Source organism: Capra hircus, chromosome 17 (assembly GCF_001704415.2).
Source record: "Capra hircus breed San Clemente chromosome 17, ASM170441v1, whole genome shotgun sequence".
Classification (NCBI taxonomy): Eukaryota; Metazoa; Chordata; class Mammalia; order Artiodactyla; family Bovidae; genus Capra; species Capra hircus.
The window spans coordinates 13,232,566-13,259,302 of NC_030824.1; the positions used below are offsets into that span (position 1 = coordinate 13,232,566).

Below are 26,737 nucleotides of genomic sequence, written 5' to 3' on the forward strand. Positions count from 1 at the left end.
TGCAAAGAGTCGGATACAACTTAGCAACTGAACAACACCACACTGGAAATTACCTGAATGCCCCACAGCAGCAGAGTAAATAAAGTGGGCGTTCAGGACTCAGTCGCTCAGTCATGTCTGGCTCTTTGTGGCCCCATGGACTATAGCCCACCAGGCGCCTCTGTTCACGGGACTTTCCAGGCAAGAATACTGAAGTGGGTGGTCATCTCCTACTCCAGGGGATCTTCCCAACCCAGGGATCGAATAGGCACGTTCTTTACCACTAACGCCACCTGGGAAGCCCAAAGTGGGTGGTATATTCAAATAATGGAATAGTATACAGCAGAAAATGAATACATAGTAGGACATTAACTAGGGTGATTTTCAAAGCATAATAACAAGCAGAAGCCAGGTATGAAGAGTACATACTTTATGACTCCATTTACATAAAGCACAAAACCCAGCAGAGCTCATCTGCCGTATCAGCAGTCAGTCTAGAAAGGCTGCAAACGGTACGATTCCAACTACATGACCTTCAGGAAGAGGCAAAACTTACCAAGACAGTAATAAGATCAGTGGTTACCAGCAGAAAGATGAGCTGACAAAGCACACAGAATTTTCAGGGCAGTGAACCTACTCTGTGATCATTATACATTTGTCCAAACGCAAAGAATGCAGGACACCAAAGTGAAGTGAAAAAGTGTTAGTTGCCCAGTCGTGTCTGAATCTTTGTGATCCCATGGGCTGTAGCCCACCAGGCTCCTCTGTCCATGGAATTCTCCTGGCAAGAATATGGGAATGGATGGCCATTCCCTCCTCCAGGGGATCTTCCTGACCCAGGGATCAAACTCAGGTCTCCTGCACTGCAGGCAGAGTCTTTACTGTCTGAACCACCAGGGAAGCCTGGACACCAAGGAACCTAATGGAACCCTAATGTAAACCATGAACTCTGGGTGTTGATGTGTCAGCGTAGGTCCATCAGTTATAACAAAGGCTCCACACTGCAGGGGATGTTAATGGCAGGGGAGGCTGTGCAAGTGGGCGGGGGCACGGGTGCTGTGCTGGGGGTAGTCGCTCAGTCGTGTCCGACTCTTTGCAACCCCATGGACTGTAGCCCGCCAGGCTCCTCTGTCCATGCCGATTCTCCAGGCAAGAATACTGGTGTGGGTTGCCACGCCCTTCTCCAGATCTTCCCAACCAAGGGACTGAACCCAGGTCTCCAACATTGCAGGTGGATTCTTTACCGTCTCAGCCACCAGGGAAGCCTGGGGGCTGGGATGCATGTAATCTCTTATCCTTCCCATTCATTTGCTGTTAACCTAAAATGGCTAATAACAAAGTCTTAATTTTTTTTAAAGTTAGGACAGCAGTTGCCCTTGACGGGGTAGTAACTTGAACAGGGCATGAGAGAGCTTCTGGGGGCTGGAAATGTTTCATTCCTGATCCAGCAGCAGGATACACAGCTGTGAAGTTTTAGGAACCGTATGCTCATGTGTGATGCAGTTTTCTATATGTGATCACACAATAAGACACAGTAATTCTACACGTCGGGGATTTATCCTGAAAGAATAAATTCAACAGGTACAGTAAGATGAGTTTATAAGTGTGTTCACTGCGTATTCTCCACAACAGCTTAAAAACTGGACTCAATATCAGTGCCCACCAAAAGCAGGTCAGTTAAATATTTTATGGTGTGTGTGTGTGTGCTCAATTGTGTCTGGCTCTTTGCAACCTTTTGGACTGTAGCCCACCAGGCTCCCCTTGTCCATGGAATTTTTTCAGGCAAGAATACTGGAGTGGGTTGCCGTCTCCTCCTCCAGGGGATCTTCCCAACCCAGGGATTGAACTCGTGTCTCCTATGTCTTCTGCATTGCAGGTTAGTTCCCACAGAGCCATCCGGGAAGCCCCCCACTTTACAGTATGTTTAGCCAATTAAAACAATAAAAAAGGATGCTGAGAATTCCCTGGTGGTCCAGTGATTAAGACTCTGCACTTCCACTGCAGGGGGCGAAGGTTCGATCCCCACTCGGGGGACTAAGGTCTCACATGCCAGGCAGTGCAGCCAAAAAAAAAAAAAAAGATTTGAAAAAGGATGCTGACTTTACAAGTGACAGCTGTGTATTTAATAGGAACATACAATCTAACATAATGTTGTCTAAAAACAACCTGCTACAAAGATAGCAAGACTCCATATTGGGGGGAACATCTAAATATCTATAAATGCACGCAAGTAATGAAAGTCAACTTGTTTTCCCAAAATAATAATAGCCATTATCTCTCAACACTGGGATTAAAGACTCTTGTTTGTTTTGCTTCCACTCATCTGTATTTTCCAAATCTTCCATAATATACAATGTATACTTATTAGTCATAAAAGGATTTAAGCAGGTCCCATATGGGACAGCTGAGGAATCTCAAAAATACTGTTAATGGTGAATCATTCGTTGGCAAGTACACATCCTGGGCACACATGTACTATTTAACCCTTTCCATGACCCTATGACTGATAGACATTCCCATTTTATAGACAAGAACATGGAGGTCCTGAGGGGATCAGGAATTCGCTCAAGGCCACTAAACTTAAAAAGCAGCGGCAGCAGGATGTGAGCTCAGCTTGTCTGACAGAACATGTGTGATTCAGCCTGCATGTTTTGTGAGTGACACCCCACACTGCCTCCCTTTGGGTGATTGGATTGTGTGTGTGTGTGTATGTGTGCGTGCCCAGTCGCTCAGCTGTGTCTGACTCTTTTGGACCCTATGGACTGCAGTCCACCAGGCTCATCTGTCTATGGGATTTCCCAGGCAAGAATACTGGAGTGGTCTGCCATTTCCCACTCCAGGAGATCTTCCCAACACAGGGATTGAACCCACATCTCTTGCGTCCCCTGCATCGGCAGGCAGACTCTTTATCACTGTGCCACCTGGGAAACCCGGGTGATCAGAGTATACTGGCCAATTAAGAGTCCCCACAGATCGGAAAAAAAAAAAAAGGGAATACACTGACGCCATTTGCAGAAACATGGATGGACCTCGAGATTAGCATTCTAAATAAATAAATCAGACCAAGAAAGAAATTCTCATATGACATTATTGCTCATGTGTGAAATCGTAAAAAATTATACAAATGAATTTACAAAGCATAAGTGGACTTTCAGACATAGAAAACAGCTTATGGTTAACCAAAGGGGAAAGAGGGGAGGGAAAAATAAATTAGGAGCTTGGAATTAACATAAACACACCACTATATATGAAATAGACAAACAACAGGTCTTACTGTATAGCACAGGGAACTATACCCAGTATCTTATAATAACCCATAACGGAAAAGCATCTAAAAGAGAATATATGTAACTAAATCACTTTGCTGTACACCTGAAACTAATACGACACTATAAATCAACTAGATTTCAACTGAAAACTCAAAAAATACACTGATTTGTTGCAAAATAATGATCAGAAATTATAGCCAAACGCATGCTGCTAAACCATCTCCAAGAAAGATGAGTTCCCTTGAAGACACTGTGCTAAGTGAGAGAGGCCAGTCACAAAGCCCACGCCTGGCAGAATCCTATTTACACAAAACGCTTAGGGAGGCAAAGCCACAGACACAGAAAGACCAGTGGTTGCCTGGGGCTGAGGAAGGAGAGAAGGAATCACTGATAACAGCAAAGGAGTTTCTTCAGAGGGGGACGACAGTGTTCTAGAATTAGATTGTTACACAACCCTTTGAGTATACTAAAAACTGAGCACACTTTAAACAAGTGAAATGCAGGGGATGAGTGACAGCTCAGTAAAGACTGAAAAATAAGTTAGGACGACCCTGGTGGACCAGGGGTAAAGAATCTGCCTGCCAACTCAGGGGACGCGGGTTTAATCCCGGGTCCCGGACGATTCCACCTGCCAAAGGGCAACTAAGCCCCCAAGCCGCAGCTGTTGAGCCCCCAGGGGCCACACCTGAAGCCTGCGCGCCTGGAGCCTGCGTTCCGCAACAAGGGAAGCCGCTGCAGTGAGAAGCCCAAGCACAGCAGCCAGAGAGTAGCCCCCGCTCGACACAATGAAAGCAAGGCCGCAGGGCGCAGCAGCAAAGACCCAGTGCAGACAAAAAAGAAAGAAATGAAGTTTAAAAAGTTAGTGCACCATCATGACAACAACCATGGCCGTTAATTAACAAGAGGCATTCATCAAGCTGTGTCCTGGGCACAGCGCCCGGCTCTATTCTCGACGAGCCTTGGCTCACATAAGCCTCAATCAGTCCCATCAATCAGGTAGGCACAGCTTCTCCCCCAACCTAGAGATGGAAACACTGAGACCTGTCCAAGGCCACACAGGCAGGAAATGGTGAATAAACTATAAACCGTCGTAGACCAGATTTCTCTAATGAAGACTTTTCAGCTAACGGCATCCGAAATGCATGCACACGTGTGCACCACACACCTTGCCGTCCTGCTGCACTGAAAGCAGAAGATTGAGGAGGAAAACTTCCCCAGTTCGGGTTCCCTCTTTTTGGCACCCAAACCTTCAGAGCCAAGAACTCAGTCCTTAACAAAGTTCCATGTGCTCTCAGCGCCAGCCTCCCAGGTTGATCCTGTCACACAGGGTCCCCGGTACACAGGTGCCCACGTCATACCCTGGAAGGCCCTGTCTGTCGTTCCCTCAAGGGTGCTCATGATGGAATTTTCCTGCTCCTCACTCTGAGCCCTCCCAGTTTCCCCCACCCCCACTGTGAGGTCACAGTTGCCATGGGAACAAGAGGCAGAGACACCTCGGTGCCTGGCACCTGGACCTGGTTATTTGGGGTTTTAGATTTCAACCTGAAGGAAATGCATACCCTTCCATGGAACTGGTGGGAGTTTAATCTGCCTTATCCAGGGCTGGCAGGGGTGAGGGGGACGGTGGCGGGGAGGGGGGTGTGACCTGTCACTTTTGTATCAAAAGCTTAAATCGAAAAGCATACATCTGCACGGCCCAATAAATGGCCCAATACAGAGGCACCAGCCACCAGCAGCTATGAAGATGGGCTGATGTGTGAGAAAACACACCAGCTTTCAAAGACTTATTACAAAACACGTGGCAACTGTCTTAATAACTTTTCTATTAATTATATTTGAAATATTTTAGTTAGGTTAAATACATTATTAAAATTAACTTTAGTTTCATTAGTTTTTTTTTTAATGTGGCTACTAGAAAATCTAGAATTATGTTCCATCTATAGCTCGCTGAAAACTTAGAATTATTCTACCTCACATTAGATTTGTGCTGAACAGTGCCTGGCACTCGTGCTCTGAACCAGCAACTTGTCCCTAGGAATGAATCCTAAAGAAGAGACAAATACACAAAGATAAATACATAATAACCATTGCCTATTTTGAGCAGTAAAAAAAAAAAAAAGAATTGGGTAAATGCTAGGCCACAGAAAACTGGTTAAATAAATGCTGAAATTTTTTTTTAAATATTGTGGGACACAGAAAAATGTTCATGGAATATTATTATGTGGGAAAACCAACAGGCAACAAAGATCTTATTTACATGAGAGATCTCATTAACACATTGATATACAAGTATGTACAAAGGAAAAATTAGGAAAAGGCTACAACAAACCAGTAGATTGTTCCAGATGGTAGACTGACAGGACATTTGTCTCCTCTGGCTCCTAATTTTTATCTGTCCTTTAAGTTTCCTGCAATTAACAGGGATTACTTGTGTAATCTTATTTAAATTTTTTTCCTTCAATGGCTATAATGGAAATAAAAGACAGAAGACCAAGCACTGGTGATACTATGGAGAAAGTGGATCCCTCAAACATTGCAGATGGGAGTGGGAAATGATCCAGCAACTGTGGAAAACAGTCTGGTGATTCCTCTTCAAATTAAACATAGATTTACACCGAATCCAGAAATTCTGCTCCTAAGCATGTATCCAGGATAAATGAAAATGGGCATCCACACAAAAACCCATACACAAATGCTCACAGCAGCCCTATGCGCAACAGCCAAAATGTAGGAACAACCCAGATGTCCTTCAACAGGTGAGTGGATTAAAAAACCAGCTCATGCAGCTCAATATGAAAAAGAAACAACGAACAACGCAAAGAGCGGGCAGAAGATCTAAACAGACACTTCTGCAAGGACGACATCCAGAGGGCCAAACAAGCCCATGCAAAGATGCTCAACATCGCTCATTAGCAGAGAAACGCAAATCAAAACTACAGTGAGGCTGTTGCCTCACAACAGTCAGAATGGCCATCATCAGAAAGGCTACAAACATAAATGCTGGAGAGGGTGTGGAGGAAACAGAAGCCGCTTCCAGTGCTGGCGGGGAATGCAAGTTGGCGCACCCTATGGAGAACAGTATGGGGTTCCTTAAAAATCTAAAAGCAGAACGGCCGTATGATCCAGCAAGGCCACCCCTGGGCACGCCTCTGAAGAAAACCACACATACGCACTCCAGCGTTCACTGCAGCACTATTTACAACAGCCCAGACGCGGAGGCAACCTAAATGTCCATTGCACAAGGAATGGATAAGAAAGATGGGCACATACAATGGAATAGTCATCAATCATAAAAAAGAGCCAAATAATGCCATTTACTGTAACAAGGACACACCTTCATACTAAGGGAAATCAGAAAGAGAAAGACAAATACCATAGGTGTCACTTACATGTGGAGTCCTAAAAAAACCGATACAAATGAACTTTTTTACAAAACAGAAACAGACTTGCAGATATCAAAAACAAAGATATGGTTACCAAAAGGAAAAGGTGGAAGGGAGGGATAAATTAGGAGCTAGGGACGAGGATATACACACCATTATATATAAAATAATCATCAAGTACCTACTATATGGGTCCTATACACTGGGTATAGGACCCATATTCTATATTCTACTCAATATTCTACAATATCCTATATGGGAAAAGAATCTGAAAAAAAATGTACGTGGCTAACTGAATCACGCTGCTGTATACCTGAAACACAATGCTGTAAATCAACCATACTCTAATATAAAATAAAAATTAAATTAAAAATAAGTACTAGGGATGATAGCACATGATAAATATAATTAACACTGCTGTAATGTTATACATGAAAGTTATTGAGAGCAAATTCTAAGAGTTTTCATTGCAAGAAAATTTTTTTCTGTTTCTTCTTTAATTGAATCTATATGAAATGATGGCTGTTCACTAAGCTTATTATGATAATCACTTCATGATCTATGTAAAGCAAGTCTTTATGCTGTACACTTTAAACTTATATACTGCTGTATATCAACTATATGTCAATAAAACTGAAGGAGGAAAAAGGCCAGGAACACAAATCTTTCCTTTTCTCCCATAGTCAGTCAGTTTGTTTGCTAAAACAACCCTACATATTTAAGGAAACAGAGTATTTGATTAAAATTGATTTAATAAATGTGTGCTCTATCCATATAGTGGACTATTATTTGGCCACAAAAAGGATGAACTACTGATGCCAGCCACAATGTGGACGAACCCCGAACACATCCTGCTGAAGGAAAGGAACCAGACCCAGAAGGCCACAGGTGTGTGATCCCATTTATTTGAAACGGCCAGAGTAGGCAAATCTACAGACACAGACTGCATGGGTGCTTGCCCGGAGCAGGGGAGCAGTGAGGAGTGGCTGCTCATGGACATGGGGTCTCTGCCTGGCCCTGGCCCCGCTGCTCAGCCTGCCCCCTGCTATGCGAGGAGGGGTTGTGCTCACTGGAGGAAGGAGCATCACACAGATCAGGCTAGAGACAACACTCAGGAAGGAGGGCAGGTGGGGACTAGGAGCGGAGAAGCCAGCCCCAAATCCCCTGCAGGGTCCAGCCTCCCCTACATGACTCGGGAGGAAATGGGAGACCCGCATTCACCCACGTCCACTATGGGGCGGTCAGGACTGTTTGAGCCTGGTGGCAGGTGTATAAAATACCACTTCCTCCTTCCTTCCAGAATCTGTGCTGGTCTCAGGGGAGTGGGGGCCTGACAGGCTGTCCCCTGGGGCACAGCTGTGTCTGCTTCATCCCCTGATGGGTGCCCCCACCACTGTTTTGAGAGACATGTACTGAGTGCCTCTGATTTGCTGGACACCTGCTGGATGCCAAGGACGAAGACACAAAAGGCAGAGCCCTCACCTCGCTGTGATCCAGGACCCTAAGAGGGGTGTCTGCTGGCCAAGGAGCATCAAGGCAGGAGTGGGGCTGCTGGTCCACGGGGATGGGCTGGGAGGTGATGCCATTGGGATCCCAGAGGCTGAGGGCCCAGTGCGGGAGGCAGGGCTGGTGAAGGCAGAATGGGAGGAACTCAAGGAGCCTCAAGCCCTTGAGCATGGGCGGAAGGCAGACTAAGAACAGAGGTGCTGGGTGCGGGGGGCGGGCACCTACAACAGACTACGGCATTCAGACTTTACCCTGAGTTTCCAGAGGATGCTAAGCCACAGAACAAGAGCCCAGGCACCTGGCAACCGAACGGACGGTGATGCAGGTGATGGAGCCGGGTACCTGCTGAGAGGCCCGCAGGTGTAGCACTCCTGGCAGGGAAGGGAGCTCAAGACACAGCTGGGATAAGCAGGGTGACTGAGAGCATGCTGGTTTTGGGGGGTGCCCTCGAGCCACCCTGCCTCCTTCAGGTCCCCCCAGCAGTGCCAGCCTGGATGCAGATCCCAGGATGCCAAGTGGCATCACTGGGAAGGTCTTGGTGCCTCTCAGGGCCTGCTGAATCCTGACAGACTGACCAGGACTCAACCCCTGGCATCAGCCAAAGCCCTAAAACACAGAGGTGTGACCGACCAGACAGAGAGGGGAGCTAAACCCATTGCTGCCAAGAGCTGCTGGTTCCACCCCAGCTTCACGTCCTAAGAAACCGCCTCCCGAGACTGTAACTTCCTCCTCCGTATGAAGATAATAATAGCACCGCCCACAGAAGGCTGTTCATACCATGAAAAACAATCAAACCCCATACACAATATGCATAATCGTCAAAACGTGGGAACCCCAACATCCATCCACCGGTAGATGGGTGAGCAGAATGAGGCATCTCCACCTGATGGCATATCATTCCACCAGAAGACCAGCGAAGTCCTGATACTTGCTACAGCTTGGATGAACCTTGGAAACGTGACGTTAAGTGAGAGAAGCCAGACACACAAGGCCACTACTGCATGCTCCCTTTCATATGAATCACCCAAAGCAAGCAGATGCATAGAGACGGAAAGTAGGTTAGTGGTTGCCAGGGGCTGCCAGTTAGTTGGGAGATTAGAGTGTCTGCTGATGAGCAGGAAGTTTCTTTTGACGAAGATGGTTGGGAAATACAGAGGTGGCGGCGGCACACCACTGTGAAAGGGCTTAATGCCACTGGATTGTATGCTTTCAAATGGTTAAGACGGGGGATTCCCCGGCAGTCCAGTGGCTGGGACTTTGTGCTTCTACTGCTGGGGGCCCGGGTTCAATCCCTGGTTGGGCAGCTAAGAGCCTGCAAGCTGCACGGTGCAGCCAAAATAAACACACACAAAATTAAAACATTTTTTAAATAGTTTAAGAGAATTCCCTGGTGCTCCGGAGGTTAGGATGCCACGCTCCCACTGCAAGGGTATAGGTTTGATCCCTGATAGGAGAGCTAAGATCCCACATGCCACAGGGCACGGCCAAAAAGAAATAATATAAATAAAATTAAATGGTTAAGATAATAAACTTCATGTTATATGAATTTTGCCCCAATTGTAAAGGAAATTATATCACACACTCAGCACTGCATCTAGTAGGAGGGGCATGAGACCCTGGGGTCGCTTCGACTGTTGTTATTATGCCCCCAAAGCACTCATCTTGTGGTACCTACTCAGCTCTTCAGCTGCCTCCAGGCTCCCAGGGAAGAAGCCGCCTGGGGCTACAGCCAAAGCAATGACTAAGCCAGGGCCTGGGGAGGGAGAGTGACGGGCTGGCCTTCACAGCCTGGAAGGGACCCTCTCTCACATGCCTGGCGCACACAAGATGCTTCAGTGGTGTGAGATGCCCTGCTTCTGTCCTCCACCTGCCGGCTACTTGGAAGCCACGTGCTGGGCGTGTTACAAACCACACCTCGCTGCTGGGAATTAAAAAAAAAAAAAATGCACCTGGGAGCACGTGGCTTGGAGGAGGAAGTTTTCAGACTCCATTCTATTCTCCACAGCTGAAGCAGCCACAAGACTGATGGCTGGCCTTCCTCCAGCACCTTTAAATCCTTTCTACACAAACTCCAACCCACTTTGTAAACGCAAGAGCTGAGGAGTTCCCAGGAAAAGGCTGCCCCAGCCCCGCACCAGCCTGCAAGATGGCATTTATTTCAGGTACTTGAAGGTCTTGTTAGATATTTGGGGTTGTGTTTGTTTGTTTTGTTTTTCCTGCACAGAAAGAATCCTCCAAATATCAGAACTGGAGGGGATGCTGGGAGAGAGTAAAGTGACATGAGTTTAGAAAACACTCTCCTCCCAGGAGAGACGAGACAATTCTCAAAATCACACAGACCATGGCCTGCTCATCCACGCTCATCTTCCCACGGCTAGGGTCTGGCCTTTCCCGTTTGCCTTACAGCAGCAATCGTTAACTGCTGTGTGTCAGCATTTATGCAGAGGCAAGACCTAAGCCAAATGTTTGACACACATTATCTTATTTAATCCTCAACACAGTGTCTGTCTCTCATGATTATCACACCCATTTTACAGATAAGGAAACTGAGAGGTTAAGTCACTTGCTGAAGGTCACACAGATATGAGTGGCAGAACTGGGATTTGAACCGGGGTCTGTGACTCCAGAATCTGCTCTCATGACCATCTGCGGTGCTGTCTGCCAAAATGAAGAAATGACTAGGACAACAAGCACATTATCACTTGCCTCGCTTAAGAGAGAAAGATGTCACCATTTTAATAAAAGGACTAGGGCTTCCCTGGTGGCTCGGTGGTAAAGAATCCTCCCACCAAAGCAGGAGAGACGGTTCAATCCCTGATCCAGGAAGATCCCACGTGCTGTGGAGCAACTAAGCCCACGCACTACAATTACTTGGCCTGTGCCCTTGAGCTGGGAGCCGTGACTGCTGAAGCTCCAGAGGCTGTGCTCTGCAATGAGAAGCCACCGCAAGGAGAAGCCCGGGAGCCACAGCTAGAGAGCAGGCCCCACTTGCTGCAACTGGAGAGAGGCCCGCACAGCAGCAAAGATCCAGCACAGCCAAAAATGGATAAATAAAAATTATACTTTTTAAAAAAGGCTCAAGCTAAGGAAGAAAAACAACAGTCAATCAGGGGAGATTTGGGCACCTTTCAGAGCCTATAGGGAACTGGTTTTCAGATCTTTCCAGATCTATTTTCAGTTCCAGATTTACCAAAAGTACAAGGGTTTATTATGGTAGGACATTTAGTAAAGAATTCCAGTTCCATTAGAGCTGGTCCAATGGTTGAGACTCCATACTTCCAATGCAGGGGGCACAGGTTTGATCCTGGTTGGGGAGCTAAGATCCCATATGCCACAGCCAAAAAATAAAAAATATATATATAAAAAGGAAAAAAAAAGAACTCTAGTTCTTTCTACAAAGAGCTAACACAGACTCTCTAGTCCATTACAAACCCATGAAGCACTGGATTAAATTAGAAAAAAATTTAAGGTATCACTAAGCTGGGAAATCTTTAGGTACTAGAAGCAAGGAGGGAACTCAGTCGCATTAAGAGAGTTGGCCCAGGGGTACCAGAACAATTTCGGGCTCTAACAGCTAAGTGTGAGGCGTCTAGCCCGCTGAGTAACAGCAGTGGCCTTGGGTCTGTATGAGTTAGAAGTGAGACTCCTAGCAAAGGCTAGAGCACAAAGGGCTGCCTCTCCATGTAAGGAGGGACAGAAAAATGTTCCCACTGGCCCAGAGAATCAACAGGGAAGCTGACTCTGCCAAAGAGGTGGGATGGTGCAGAGGAAGGAGGAGGACTCTGTGACGAATCAAAACTCTGGGCCCGTGATATGCATGAGAAAAAAATCCAAACCTCTGTAGTGAAGGAAAACCAAATTGAGGAATTAATGTAAATAGTGTTTCCAGAACAACAAGTGCAAAGCACTGTGCGAGCCACTTCTATAGCCCTGAGCACAGGGTAGTCTCATCCCGGGGGCAATTCAGCTAAGCTCATCTCTTTGGCCTTGGCATGAATGTGGAGATAAAGGGACACAGAAAGATATGAAAACCAGGGGCAGACAGCCCAAAGATGAGCTCAGACTCAAAAACCAAACTACACAAGCAAACCATCAGCATTTAGGAGAATCAGCAGACACAAATAATAAATGGAATGGAACTCCAAGAAGATGAGACAGCAGAAACTATAAATTATTTCAAATAATGTAAGAACAGTGCCCTATGACAAAAGTAGTGACTCTGAAAACCATACAGAACTTACAAAAAAAGCTAAGGGAGCAAAGTTGTTTAATAGATAAAGAGTGAATTAGAAGACAGACTTAAGTAAACAACTTAAAATACAGCACAGAGAAACAAAAAGCTATGAAATATGAAAGAAAGGTAAAGAGGTGTTCAGGACAGAATGACAGGGTTCATCACCTCTCTAAAGGAATTATTGAGGAAGAAGATAAGGAGAAAGGGGAGAGAAAATATTTTCATGATAGAAGACATGAGTTGCTTTTAAAATAATATAGCATCAACCATTCCCCAGCAGAATAAATTAAATCCACACCTAGACAAAAGCATATTAAAAAACAACAACAACAAAGAAAAAACCACCCACAACAGATATTTTTAAAACACAGGGGGAAAAACAGATTTCCACAAAGGAATATCAGTCAGACAAAAGAGTTGACTTTTCAACAACAGAAAATGACCAAAAACTTCAGTCCTGAGAGAAAACATGTAGCAATCTCAAATTTTATACCTAGCCAAAAGACCATTCCTATGAAACGAAATGTTAGTCTCTCAGTTGTGTCTGACTCTTTGCAACCCCATGGACTGTAGTCTGCCTGGCTCCTCTGTGCATGGGATTCTCCAGGTGAGAATACTGGATAGGGTTGCCATTCTCTTCTCCAGGGGATCTTCCTGAGATCAGGGATTGAACCTGTGTCTCCTGCATTGCAGGCAAATTCTTTACTGTCTAAGTCACTAGGGAAGCCCTATGGGCTAGCAAAAAAAAGACATTTTCAGACAAAGCTGACAACTCAGAGACTGACTGCAAACGCTATGGAAAGGTGTGTTACAGAGGAAGAAAACTGAATCTGTAAGGAAGAATGGTTGCAAGAATTAATAGAGACTGCATAAAACAATAAAAATAAAGGTTTTAAAAATAAAGATAAAAAAAACTATGGAGTGATACAAATTCAAGTATGCTAAGGTCCCTGAAATTAAGAGATGCTTACTCCTTGGAAGGGAAAGTTATGACCAACCTAGACAGCATATTGAAAAGCAGAGACATTACTTTGTCAACAAAGGTCCGTCTAGTCAAAGCTATGGTTTTTCCAGTAGTTACATACAGATGTGAGAGTTGGACTATAAAGAAAGCTGAGCACAGAAGAATTGATGCTTTTGAACTGTGGTGTTGGAGAAGACTCTTGAGAGTCCCTTGGACTGCGAGGAGATCCAACCAGTTCATCCTAAAGGAGATCAGTCCTGGGTGTTCATTGGAAGGACTGATGTTGATGCTGAAACTCCAATACTTTGGCCACCTGATGTGAACAGCTGACTCATTTGAAAAGACCCTGATGCTGGGAAAGACTGAGGGCAGGAGGAGAAGGGGATGACAGAGGATGAGATGGTTGAATGGCATCACCGACTCAATGGGCATGGGTTTGGGTGAACTCTGGGAGTTGGTGATGGACAGGGTGGCCTGGCGTGCTGTGGTTCAAGGGGTTGCAAAGAGCTGGACACGACTGAGAGACTGAACTGAAGGTCCCTCATCATCAGCACAAGGGCAAGATAATGACTAACTTAAGGCATGTCAAAGATGGCAGACATGTCAAAGATGATATGAGCTGCTGAAGGAGTTACAGAATACCCTTAAAAGGCGTATATGTGGCCAGCTTCTGAAAGGTTTACAAAAATGAAAATGATTCACAGCTGCCAACAGCTACTGAACACAGATGGTGTGTGAAGAGCTTTACTCAAATTCTCACTTAATCCTCACAGCAGGCTTAGGACACATTTCCATTTTACAGATGAGGAGACTGAGACTCAGGGAGGCAAATTTTCTTGCTTAGACAGTTAAGGAGTAGTGCCGTGATTCAAACCCACACCTATCTGCTGCTGATAATGGCTAATGTGGTGGGAGGCTAGTCTATGCCCACATGGGACTCTGGCTGAGGTCTCAGAGGTGTGGGAGAGGACAAGATAAGGGAAACCCTGAGAGCTACCAGGTGGGCGAGGTCTGTGAAGTGCTGGGTGCTCACCTGCGGTGCTTGGATCACTGGGGCCCTGGTAATGGTACTTGGGAGGTGGAAGGGATCCCCCTACCCTTCTCTTTCCATTGCTGTATGACTTAGTCACACCAACCCTGCTGATGTCTCCTGCCTGGCCACCTGCCCTCCCTCCCAGAGGTACCTGAGCCCTGAAACTGCGCTCTCTCACCTCCCAGGGAGCTGTGCAGAGAACTGCAGGCCCACTTCTGACAGCCTACCGGTCCACAAAGGTCACAGGGCTGGGACAACAAAGGGCCTTTTTGTCCTGGCCCTTAAGGTGGCCGCCACCACCAGCGGAAATCACCCACTTGACCTTCTGGTTTTATGAATTAATAATAAAGCTGGCACCGGCGACAGGATGGCTGGCAGGCCCCGGGTGCCACGTTCCTTTCTGTCACCTTGCCTGGCCTCTCCAGCCTGGGAAAAGGAGGCCCTATCTTATCTCCCCAAAGCAGTGGGTACCCCGGAGCAGAAAACACTGTGTTCCCTGGGCTTGAGATATTAGATACTGAAGTGCTTTGCAAAAGCAGCAGCATATTATCAACAACACATGAGACATTTCGTCTGTAGGATTGGGCCGTATAGCACATCTGATCAGTGATTAAGTTCCATGCTGCCTTCTGGGGATCATTAACTCACAAAAAAATTATCCTGCCAGCGTGGGGGTGGGGGAAGCGAGAAGGAAAGATGCATAAGGGATGTAATTACTACTAGTCCGTGGAGCTGGGAAGTGCTCACCAGCTGCTCTCATGCAGAGAAAACACAACTATTTCTTCTGAAACGGGCGTGAGCCTCACAGTCAGACCTGTGAGGTCTGACTCCACAGGAGGTGGAGAGGGCCTCCTCTTCCCTAGTCCTTTCCACACCCCTCACACTGCCCACCACCAAGCTTGCCCTCCCTGGAGGATGGGTAGCCCACAGTTCTAGAACTTTCCAAATCACCCAGAGCTAATCCTACACATCTCGAGGTCCCATTGTCCCCTTGCCAACTTAATAAACAACTGTGTAGAACACTATTGACAGGGTTGTGGTGAGGTAACAGTTCCCTGGAAGTCCAGTGGATAAGACTCTGCACTTCAAGTACAGGGGTCCCTGAGTTCAATCCCTGGTCAGGCAACTAGATCACGCGTGCCTCAGCTAAGAGTCTGCATGCCACAACTAAGACCTGGAACAGCCAAATAAGCAATATCTAAAAACAAAATGAAACAAGGTCATGGGTCAGCAGTGTCACATCTCCCAGATAAGACAGACTCAGGGACCCTCACACTCTCGTCTATATTACGGCACGTGGGACAGGGAGTTTCTCCTTACCCCCGGGAAAAAAGGGCTGGTTTTGGATTTGGGTTCTACACACAACATCTAAGTCATCTTTTGTAGGCTGTGTTTTCCTTTTTTATAGAAGTATAATTGATTCATAGTATCAAGATCATGTTAGTTTCAGGTGTACAGCACAGCAATTCAGTTACACATATGCATCCAAGTAACCTTGAGCCATCAGCTGCATGTCTGAGCCTCAGTGTCCTCATCTGTAAACGGGTAACTAAAGTCCCACTGGGCTCTTAGGATGGGCGGATGATAGATGGAAAGGGCCCCAGAAGGAGCAGCTGTGAGCTCGGCCACAGTCCAAGACCATCTGGTCAACTGTCACATCTTCAAAGGTGTGGAACTGGTGGCGTGGAGAGGGTGTCTCAGCACTGCTGCACAGGGCAGACCCCACGGTCACCTGGTCCTGCTCTGCAGCTGCCACGGACACAGGACAAGCGGGCCAGCTGCACAGAGTGGGCCAGAGCAGGGGTGCTTGTGGGTGCCCAGGATCAGTTCCCTTGTACCAGCCCTTTCCTGCATGTTTCCACACTGTGAGCACCCAGGGGTGGGCAGAGGTCTGGACACCCCTGCCTGACCAAGGGAGAGGAGGTTACTGAGGGCTGGGGCCACTCAGCCCTCCCTTCTGTGGTCGAGACCACTGCACCCAGGGGCCCTGAGAGCTCAGACGTCGGTGACCAGTCCTCCCATACATGTCTGTTCCTCCCTCAGCAGGGAGCCACCCTTTTTCATTTTTCTAAACAGAATTATTTAGTGCTCAATTTATCTTCACTTTCCTTTTGGGGTCTTATTTACATACAGTGGACTGCACTGTCACTGTTTTAAGAATCTCATGAAAGCTGAGGGTCCATGTCTCCCAGGGCCCCCAGGACACAATTCTGCACCCCATTTTTATGGGGGCTCAGAGACTCCTCAAGGATCCCAAGTTAAAACCGTAGTCTAGGACCTCCCTGGTGGCTCAGTGATAAAGAATCCGCCTGCCAGTGCAGCAGACACAGGTTCGATCCTTGGTCCAGGAAGATCCCACATGCTGCAAAGCAAATAAGCCTGTGTGCCATGACTACTGAACCTGTGCTCCAGAGCCTGGGAGCCGAAACACTGAAGCCCGAGTTGCCTAGGGCCCATGCTCTGCAACAAGAGAAGCCGCCACAATGAGAAGCCTACACATTACAACTAAAGAAACGCCCACACAGCAATGAGGACCCGGCCCAGCCAAAAATAAATAATTATTTTTTTTTAATGAAAACAAACTATAATCTACCCCAGAGAAAATGGAAAGGGAGCTGGGTGGGTCCTGTTTGGCCATTTAGCTTCACAAGCCTGACGACAACAGGAAGGACACAGTGGTACCTGCTGGCCCGCCCTTACCCCTCGAGGCCCCTTCAGGAGGGCAGAGGAGGCATCTGCTGCATGGGAGAAGCTGGTGAAGGGGCCGAGGCCACAGTCTGGGGCTTCCTGAAGGTTTTATAAGCCAGGAGTATCGCCCAGCAGGGAGATTTTGGTGGAAAATGTACTGTCGCCCCTAGAAGCAGGCCCAGGCCGCACAGGACTCCCTCATCTCTGGTTCCCTCCCCAAAGGATGACGTCTGGGGGTCAGACCAGAAACTGCATCCCGCCTCTGCTTCTCAGTGGCCTGTCACGTCCTCTCCTCGGCCTCGACTTGCCCATCTATGGAACAAGGAGGCCACAGCGTCCCTGGGAGGATTCCGTGAGCTGCCACGGGGGAACGTCCCGGCTCAGCCCGGCGTCTGGCAGATGACGGGTGCCCGATAAACACTAGCTCCGGCCATCATGAGGTCTGAACTCCCGACCTGTGAGATTGTTTTTTCTTCTTCCTTCTGGCAGCTTCTTGGCATCTATATAGACGTGCCTGTGGAGCTGTTTTGGAGCCTGAAGGAAAAAAAAACCAGACCCTTCCACCTTTCCCAGAATCCTACTCTTATTGTTTCCTTTGCAATTCCAGGGGCAGACACCGGGCGGGGGGACGGGAAGCGGGGCCACCTCCACGCCAGCTCCAGGTGGTGACGGGGGACACGTGTCTCCTAAGGAGCTTTTCCTCCCGTCCAGGGCCCATGCCACACCCTGGGACACACACGCTGGGCTTGACTCCACACCTGCCATGGAGAAAGGCAAGCTCACCACTCAGACACACAACGAGGATGCCTTTGCTGGGGTTTTTAATAGGAATGTTAACCATCTAGGTAGTTGGCTTTGCTGACGCAGCAAAGATGTTTGGGAATACTTGCTTGTGTTTTAAATCAATCGATGAGGCTCTTAGAAGAAAGGAGAGGTGGGTGTGCAGACCTGAGGATGCCCTCCGTGGGCGAGCTTGCACTCAGGCCCATTTTGGGGGCTGGCATGGCCTGGGCTGGCTGCTGGGGTGGTGCTAGATTTTATACCGGACACACGCTCCTGGGCTATACTGCTTGGGTTATAAAGTCCCCAGGGCCTTCACCCCCTCAACGCGAACCTCTTGTGTTCCCAGTGAGTACAAAGGTGAACAAGACCATCCTCCTCACTCTCGAGGAGCTCCAAGTTTCGAGGGGGTGGCAGGTGACAAAGCTGACAATTACAACAGGCTGTGATGCTATTATGGGAGGCAACGCAAGAGCTGCTGGAGCGCTGGGGACTGGCATTTAACACACCAAGGTTGGAAGGAGGGTAGCCAGGGAAGGCTCTCTGGGAGGAAACAATAGCTAAGCTGAGCTCTGAACTAAGAGCATGAGTTTCATAAAGAGATGAGGAGAAGAGGAGCCGTGCTCCGTCTCCTGGGTGATGGTTACTGCCACATGCAAATGCTGAATTACCTGAAATGGAAAGAGTGCTCCGGGGCACGGGGAACAGATTGTGCAAAGGCCTGGAGGTGAGAAAAACGTATGGCAGCCTGTTCCTACCCTTTTTGGGTTCCTAGAAATCTGCAAGGCGATGAAACAGTGAAAGCACAGTGGTGGCAGGACAGTGAACCCCGGGGATGCTGGGATCCCCTACTCCTCTGCTTATGCACTGTGGGATGGCAGGCAAGTCGCTTGAGCCCTCTGAGCCTCGGTTTCCTCATCTGAACTGGCCACAGTACCACCTTCCCTGGAGGATTACTATGAGGATTCCTTGAGGGTGCATGCAAAGGGATCAGGCTGATTCTTCCAATCAGGGACCATCTTGGTGCTCAGAGAGGCAGGGGTAACCTAGCAACCCCATGGGCACCGCCTGTTCTTTGGCTGCCCTGGTCTGAGGCTCTGTTCCCTTCTCAGGGATGCTTCCCAAGGGTTCTGACGGGAACACTCCACCCAGCCCGCGGGATCCTGGGAGCTGATGTCCCTACACCAAGTCAGGCATTGCCACACACACATACATCATGTGGTTTAATCTATACCTCCACCCCAGGATCCAGGTGGGTGCATTAACACTCACAGAGGTAAACAACTTGCTTCAGGTCACAGAGCTCTGAAGAAGTGGGACCAAGGCTTAACTCTTACTTGTGGCTCAGAGCGACCATGTTCTATCAATGTGTTTAAAGCAAGACTGAGAATATTAAATACTTGTTCTACATGTGTGCACACTCGCTCAGTAGTGTCTCTCTGCGACCGCATGGACTATAGCCTGCTAGGCTCCTTTGTCCATGGAATTTCCCAGGCAAGAATACTGAAGTAGGTTGTCATGCCCTCTTCCAGGGAATCTTCCCAAACTCAAGGACTGAACCCAAGTCTCCCGAGTCTCCTGCACTGGGAGGCGGATTCTTTACCACTGCGCCACCTGGCAAGCTGCTTGTTCTAAATATTTTGCATATGTTCACTCATTTAATCCTTCCTAACAACTCAGAAAAGGTATGACTTCTATTCGGACTTCACAGTGCATGAAACTGAGGCACTCAGGGCATGAATGACTTGCCCAAGTCCACATACCTAGCAAGACCCCTTAAATCAGGCTCCTGTCCCAACTTGAGCCCTATGTCCGTGTCCTCACCTCAAACAAACCTCACTCATTGTCTTCACTCTGTTCCTGCCAAAGGACCTTTGCATTTGCTGCGCCCTCTGCCCCCAGTGCATTTCCCACTGGTCTTCACACAGCTTGCTCCTTCTTATTTGGGTCTGCTCTATTATCACCTCCTCTGAGAAGCCCTCCAGGTTGACCCTAAAGAAATGTTTCCTTGCCCCATCTCAGCTCTCATGCCATTGGGTTGTACCTTCTTCCCAGAACTACGGATTGATTTATTCATACTGTGTGTCTCCCCTCTGCAATATCAGTCTCTCAGGTCTGAATGGGTAAAAGAGCTCAGACCGTGCCAACCCTTTTCACAGAAATAGGGGAGCTTTCCACCTACTTAAAGTTCAGATAACAGAAGGCAGGCGTTCATCCATCCCTCTAGTCTGATCTCAGAACACCCCTTCCTGGCTCTCCTCTGTCTCCCCTCTCTCTTTGGGGTGTGAAATCCGAGTTCTGAGCAGCAAGAAGGGAAGCCATATCTGGGAAAGCAACAGAGCATGGAACACTCAGCGTCTGTCATCCCTGTAGGAGGCTGGACCCAGGAAACTGACAAGATTCCCAGCATGCTCTGCGGCCCCATCACCTGTCAAACTGCACAAGCAGATGGAATTCCCCCAGACTGCCTGGCGTGGGGGCTGCCTGAGAGACTATAGCCAGTAGAGCCCACACTTCCTGCAGAGATCCCAGCCTCAGAGAATCCTACTTCTATCCATCCAGACTCCAGGCAGCCAGCGGGCACTCAAGAAATACAATAGAAACAGGGGAAGCCCAAGAAAGTCAGGTCACGGTCCTACCTCCTCTCTCACGCGAGCCTTGGGGATGAACTAGACTTTGTAAAACTTTCTGAAGAAATAGTCACACATGATTCAAAATGAAAATGTAAAAAAGTTAATAGTGAAAGGCTCACTCCTCCATCCCTTCTACCAAATACCCTGGTAAGTATTCATTACTCTTCCTTGATGCAAATGAAACAGTTACCAAAAAATACTCTTACTTCTCTTTAAAAAAAAAAGAAAGAAAGAAAGAAAGGGGTTCCATATTATGTATATGGACCACACCTTTTTTTTCCCTCCCATAGAAGACAGCTCTATATTTGTACACAGGAAGGTGTCTGTATACATGTCTGTGTACGTATGTACCTGTATACACACACACAACTAATTAAGGGCTTTCTGTAATTTTCACCCAATTCTTCTGGAAAGAGGTATTTAGATTGGGGGTCAGGAGAGGTCATTTTTCAGTCCAGGCACAAATGGCCGGATGGCTCCCTCCAGCTGATCAACCATGGACTTTGTCTGCATTAAACTCCAGGCAGGCACCAGGAGCCTGCTGCCTGGAAATAACATCTGTGGCTCCCGTTTTCATGACCATATAGTCTGCCAGATACTAGCAGAAATCCCATTCTAGAAAGAAAGAGAGGCTCAGAGGGGTAAAGTGACTAGCCCAAGGTCACACAGCCAGGAAGTGGAGCTGGCAGGGATCAAACACCATCTGCCCACTGTCAAAGCCAGTCTGCCCACTCACCTAGCCTTTCGTGGTCCTCAGTCCGCACTCCGCTTCACAGCCTCGTAACAGAACCAGCGGCCCAGAGGTCATGGCCTACGGTCAAGTTCCCAGCCCTGCAGGACTAGGGCGGTCAGGCGCTTCCGCCATCACTTCTCTGCGGTCAGCTCGGCCCGCAGCCCGGCCTCCTGGTGCGCCCTGCACGGGCGGACGCTGGGCGCGCAGCCTCTGCGGGGCCGGGAGTCCGGGCCAGCTAGAGGAAGGTCGCCGGGCTCCCGCAAAGTGCTCCTCGGGCGCTGCCTCGCTTAATCCTCCCAGTTACCCATGGAGCGGGACCCGCCTGAACCCATTTCACAGACGGGAGGCGCAGAGACCTGCGCAGCCGCCAAAGGTCACGCAGCCCGGCTCGTACCCAGCTGCCGCCGATTTCAAAACTTTCCTCCCCCGGCGCATCGCGAAGCCAACGACTTTCAGGTGCGGTGCGCGCACAAGAGCTGAGCGCGCCCGGGCGCTCGCTCTCCCGGGCGCCTGCTCTGCCCCGGGCGGGGAGAGCCAGAACCCTGCTCCCTCCCGGGTCTGCAGTCCCAGGCGGGGCTTACTGTCCAACTCCGAGGGCGCCGGGGCACAGCGGCCCCGGCACTTACTCAGCATCGTCTCAGCCTGCAAAGCAGCCGGTGGGGTACCCATTTGAAGGAAGGGGAGACTGAGGCGCCCAGAAAGCCAGCTACTAGCCCAAGGTCACACAGTGCGGGGGCCCAGAGCCGAGCGGCCGGCTGTGGGCTGGAAACCCCAGGGTCAGCCGGCCGGCGGTCCCCGCCCCTGTCCTCGCGCGCGCCCCCCGCGGGATACTCACAGCCGGTCTTGCCCTCCAGCTCCCGCACCTCCTCGGACGCGGAGTGGGCAGCGCCCATGGTGCCCGCGGCGGGGTGGGGTCCCGGGACGCTCGTCCGTCCCAGGCCCTGGGCTGGCGTTAGCTGCGCCGCGGCCGCACCGGCCTCGGGTCCAACACCGGTCGGGACGCCAGGAACCGGTCTGAGCCGCGGGTTCCGCGTGGGGCGCGAGCGCAGCCTCTTATAGCGGCGGCAGGCGGAGCGCCACGGTCCTAGCGCGCGCCGGCTTCGCGCACGGCCGGGAGTGGGCAGCGCCCCGCCCCGGACGGGGGACCCAGGTTCCTCAGTCCTTGCAGCAGCCGCCGTGCTCATCCCTTCTGCACGGCCCTGGGAAGAAGCAGGTATGAGCAGAGTTGGGGTATACAGATAGGAGGGATCAGAACGAATGGAGGTTCCATGCCCACGCCCACCCCCACCCCGGTTCCACTACACCTCCTCCCAATTCTCAGAAAGGAAACTCCCTGGGAACAGTGAAGAAGGACAACGTTAATTAGCTCTACGGTGAACAGCAATAACGATAATATGATAATAACAATCCAGCTTGAATGCACATGGAGGGGGTGCTTTGCTTAGCTTATTCCAGGAGAGCCCAACATGATGAAGTGGACATCCCCACAGACAACACTAACTAGTCCTAGCCGCTCAGCCTAGTAGCTTAGGGTGGGGACCTTCTCAAACTTGAGGTTCAGGGACTCAGGCAGCGCCCAGGAGGCTGCATTTCAACCTGTCTGAGAATGCAATCCTGGGAGAAGTTCTGACTTAGGCTGGCTGTAGGGAGTTGGGTTTCGTTAACCAGGCTGGGTGACCCCAGCCAGTCCCACCAGCTGTCTAACTGTGACTCCTCCTTAAGATGGGGATAATAATAGTTGATGAGAACCTCCATCAGAAGGGCCTGGCCTGGGCCACAGTGCAAAGGCAGTCGCTGTGGAATCATGTCCACTTCACAACAAAGGAACTGATTCTCAGAAAGGTCACACAGCCAGGGCAGAAATTCAAAGTCAGCATATTCCCGATCTCAAGCCCAGACCACTGCACTCCACGGTGCCTGGTGATGTGTGTTATTAGCATGTATTTGGGGGCTGTCCTGGGTGCCAGGCTCTGTTGATAGTGCTGGCTGGGGGAGACTTGAGCAGGCCCACTTACATCTATGTCATAGGAGGCTGGGGAGGGGGTGCTCAAACCAACTGCTCATACGTGCAGACCACAGGTCCAAGCTGAGGGTCACAGCCCTTTCAGAGAAGAGGAGCTGTTCAGAGTCACCAAGGAGCTTCCTGAAACCTACCAGAGCAGAGAATCAGCCCCCGCCTGGTTGAAAATCCAGCTCCCTTCACACTCTTGTTACTCACAGAGCAGGGGCTGCACCTGGAATATGCATTTGCAAAAGCTCGGCAGGGCTGAGATCTCACCGAGCTGGGGAATGTTGGCTGCGGGGCATCAGCTGGTCCTAGCTAAATGGAAAGTCGCCTGGGAGGCTGCACGTCAGGTCAGGAGGAATCTAGAAACCCAGGCTGCCCTCTGGAACAGGAACGGGGTCCCAGGGAACCTTGGGAATTACCCGAGGCTGCCGGACACAGTGTTGTCCTGACTTAAGATATCTGTTCCTGGAATTTTATTCTATTGAATTATCCAGTGATTTTATGCTGGGGCTTTTTGCTGGGGAGAGAGAAAATGATGTTCTCATGCATCTCCTCCCCTTGGCACGGTTGCTCTCAGAGCTGGTTCAGTGCAGGTGGGTGGGGGTGAAAGCCCTGGAACAGTGCCCAGGAGCAGGGAGGGTCACATGGCTTTGCTCTGGCCCTTGGGAGACTGCCCAGAGACCCCCCCCTCCAGTGTATGGGGTGAAGGGAGGTGGTCTTTATTCCATCACCCGTCTACATGGTCAACTTCATCTCAAGCCCCGCTGGCCACTGTCAGCTCCTAGACAAGCATTTGTGCTGGTCCCTTCTGCCTGAAACTCCCCTCCCTTCCCTCCTCCCATGGCAGGGGCTCCTGAATCTCAGTGTAAACATCACCTCCTTGGAGAGTTCTTCTCAGGGCCCCCATCCACTGTTCTGGGTCTACTGCCAAACATGCCACCTTCACCGGCCAGCAGGAGCTGGGAGGCTGGGCTATGATGACCATGGGAAATGTACTCCTGATGGCAGGGCTTGGAGGAGTCAAGAACTCCGGGCACCAGGGAGGCAGTGTGCAGTTCTGCTTGTTCATTCATTTATCCACTGCCCGTTTGTCCAGGGCCTGCTGTGTGTAGGCCTGCATGGGTCCTGGAGCCACAACCAGGAGTAACTGGGAGCCTTACTTCTGCTCTTGAGAGAGTCCTGGAGGAGTGGGAGGCGGACACACAGGAGGTGACAATGCGGCGGGGTAGACGAGGCCCCCGCAGATCGGGATTGGCCCAGCCGGAATGGCCCCTGGAGAGATTCTGTTACATCCTGAGCTGAGCTTTGGGGAACCTGTGACTGTCCCCAACTGTGCTCCCAAAGGGACACGTCAGAGGCATATACGGCTAGACAGGTTTGGGGGCCCTGCAGTCACCCACCCTCTGCCTGGGCTTTGCCTTGTTCTCTGGCCGTGATGCCCACACACCGCGGGGCTCTCTGCACACAAGCCTGCTGCCACTGCTCTGGGACGTCAGGCCTTTAATTCGATCCAGCTAATGGCGTCAGAGCATGCAGGAGGCCTGGAGTGCTGCATGGGGTCTGGCTGGGCTGACTGGCTCTGTTGTCTGGAGCCCTGGAAGTGGGGGCGCCTCCTGTGGCGACCTTTATCCTCTCCCTCACTCAGCATGACCTTCTTCGGAGGGCCAGGAAAACACTTTGGTCACCAGGCAACTGCCTCTCTTCTCCCAGAGGAGCTGATTAAAAACAGCGGTGGTGAGAACAACTGGTACCTGTGAGGCCACGATGGGCCGCCGAGCCCAGGGATGGCGAAGGCCCTCCCTGTTCACCCAAGTGAAGCAGACCATCGAACCACTCGTGGGCAGGTGGCCTTGCTCCCTGGGCCTCGGCTTCCCATCTGCAGAGTGGGATAACAATGGTGCCATCTCACGATGCTTGCATGGAGTCATACACGGGAAGACTGCCTGACACAGGAAGGGGCATCCAGCGGGGTGCAGGCGAACAGGCTCTGCGGAAGCAGACGGGAAGCTCGACTTTACAACCTTGTCGATTGCCCTCATGTATAGACACTCCCACCACAGTCGATGTCAAGCTACCAGTAACTGAACAATGGGCTTGCAAAACTCTTGAATGTTTGATCATTTGTTCTCACAAGCTGGTCTGAGATAACTCGGTACAGCACTACACAGTCGGCTGTTATGATTCATACGTTCATCTGTCCAGTCATTCATTCATCCACCCACTCGCTACAGAGTGCTGGGCATTCCGATACTAGAGCGAGGTCACTGGTCTCTGACCTCCGAGTCTGGAAGGAAAAAAGAGGAACAGACCATCACTAGTGGGTATCCAATACAAGCCCATTCTATTCATGGGAAAACCAAGGCATTCAGAATGGGTGGTAAACCAGAATCAGGGCACATATATGAAACTGTGTAAACGGCAGTTCCTATAATTCACCTGTACTATCCTCCTGTCTCTCTCATCACTTAGCTTGGGGATCTCCCAAGACCTGGCAATGTTCTGGGAACAACAAAACACTTTTCTTAACTTGGGGACCACTGACCCTAAGAAAGCTACAGGGATTTCAAGAGCCATCTTGCTTGGCCTTTGACTTAGAGAACACCACACCTAAGTCACTTCAAACAAGGAAGTGGTGCTCTCATAAAATACATCCAGGAAAGGAAACCCTAGAAATGGCTACACCAGCATCTCGGCTCTGAAACAATTTTCCTCTTACCCTCATTTAAGTTCCTTACTGCTGCTAAGTCGCTTCAGTCGTGTCCGACTCCGTGCGACCCCATAGACGGCAGCCCACCAGGCTCCCCCGTCCCTGGGATTCTCCAGGCAAGAACACTGGAGTGGGTTGCCATTTCCTTCTCCAATGCATGAAAGTGAAAAGTGAAAGTGAAGTCGCTCAGTCGTGTCCGACTCTTCGCGACCCCGTGGACTGCAGCCCACCAGGCTCCTCCGCCCATGGGATTTCCCAGGCAGGAGTACTGGAGTGGGGTGCCATCGCCTTCTCCGTAAGTTCCTTACACTGGTCTCATATATCTGGGCCTCTTGATTTCAGTGTGAATGGAATGAGAGAAGAATCAACCCCAATTTGCATTTTGAATTAAAGTTGGCCTTTTGGTTATCTGTTAAACAATCCCTTCTCACCCAAGACACCTTAATCTTTGAAGCTAACCTTGGGTGACAGTGCCCTGTAGGAGATGGATTCAGATCTGAGTTGCTTCCAAGGCCTGCCACTCCCCAGGTAGAGTGTGGCCTTGGGTTGGTTCCTTTGCAGCGCTGAACCTTGATGTCCTCTTCTGTATAATGGGTCCACAATCCCATCTCTATAAATAGGATTCAGCAAGGGGGTTTCATGGCTGGGGTGGATCCACTGGGGGTGGGTGCTGAGCAGGCCACCTTGGCGACCACAAACTTGACCAGTCAGGCAGTACCACTGGCTGGGATCCTACCACCTGGCTCATCTTAGCACCTCCCCAGCCAAGGGGAGGGCGTAGGGGCAGACACAGCCATCTCTGCCGTCTCCCCCTCCATCC

General features: G+C 49.7%; 1 protein-coding gene across 1 annotated transcript in view; it reads right to left on the reverse strand.

The window, feature by feature from the left end:
* Nucleotides 1–22,254, reverse strand: part of TESC (tescalcin) — a 62,890-nt gene extending 40,636 nt beyond the window's left edge. The window contains exon 1 of the mRNA XM_018061217.1: nucleotides 22,038–22,254. Coding sequence (XP_017916706.1) covers nucleotides 22,038–22,095 — 58 coding nt within the window. The 5' untranslated portion in view covers nucleotides 22,096–22,254. The remainder of the gene's footprint in view (nucleotides 1–22,037) is intronic.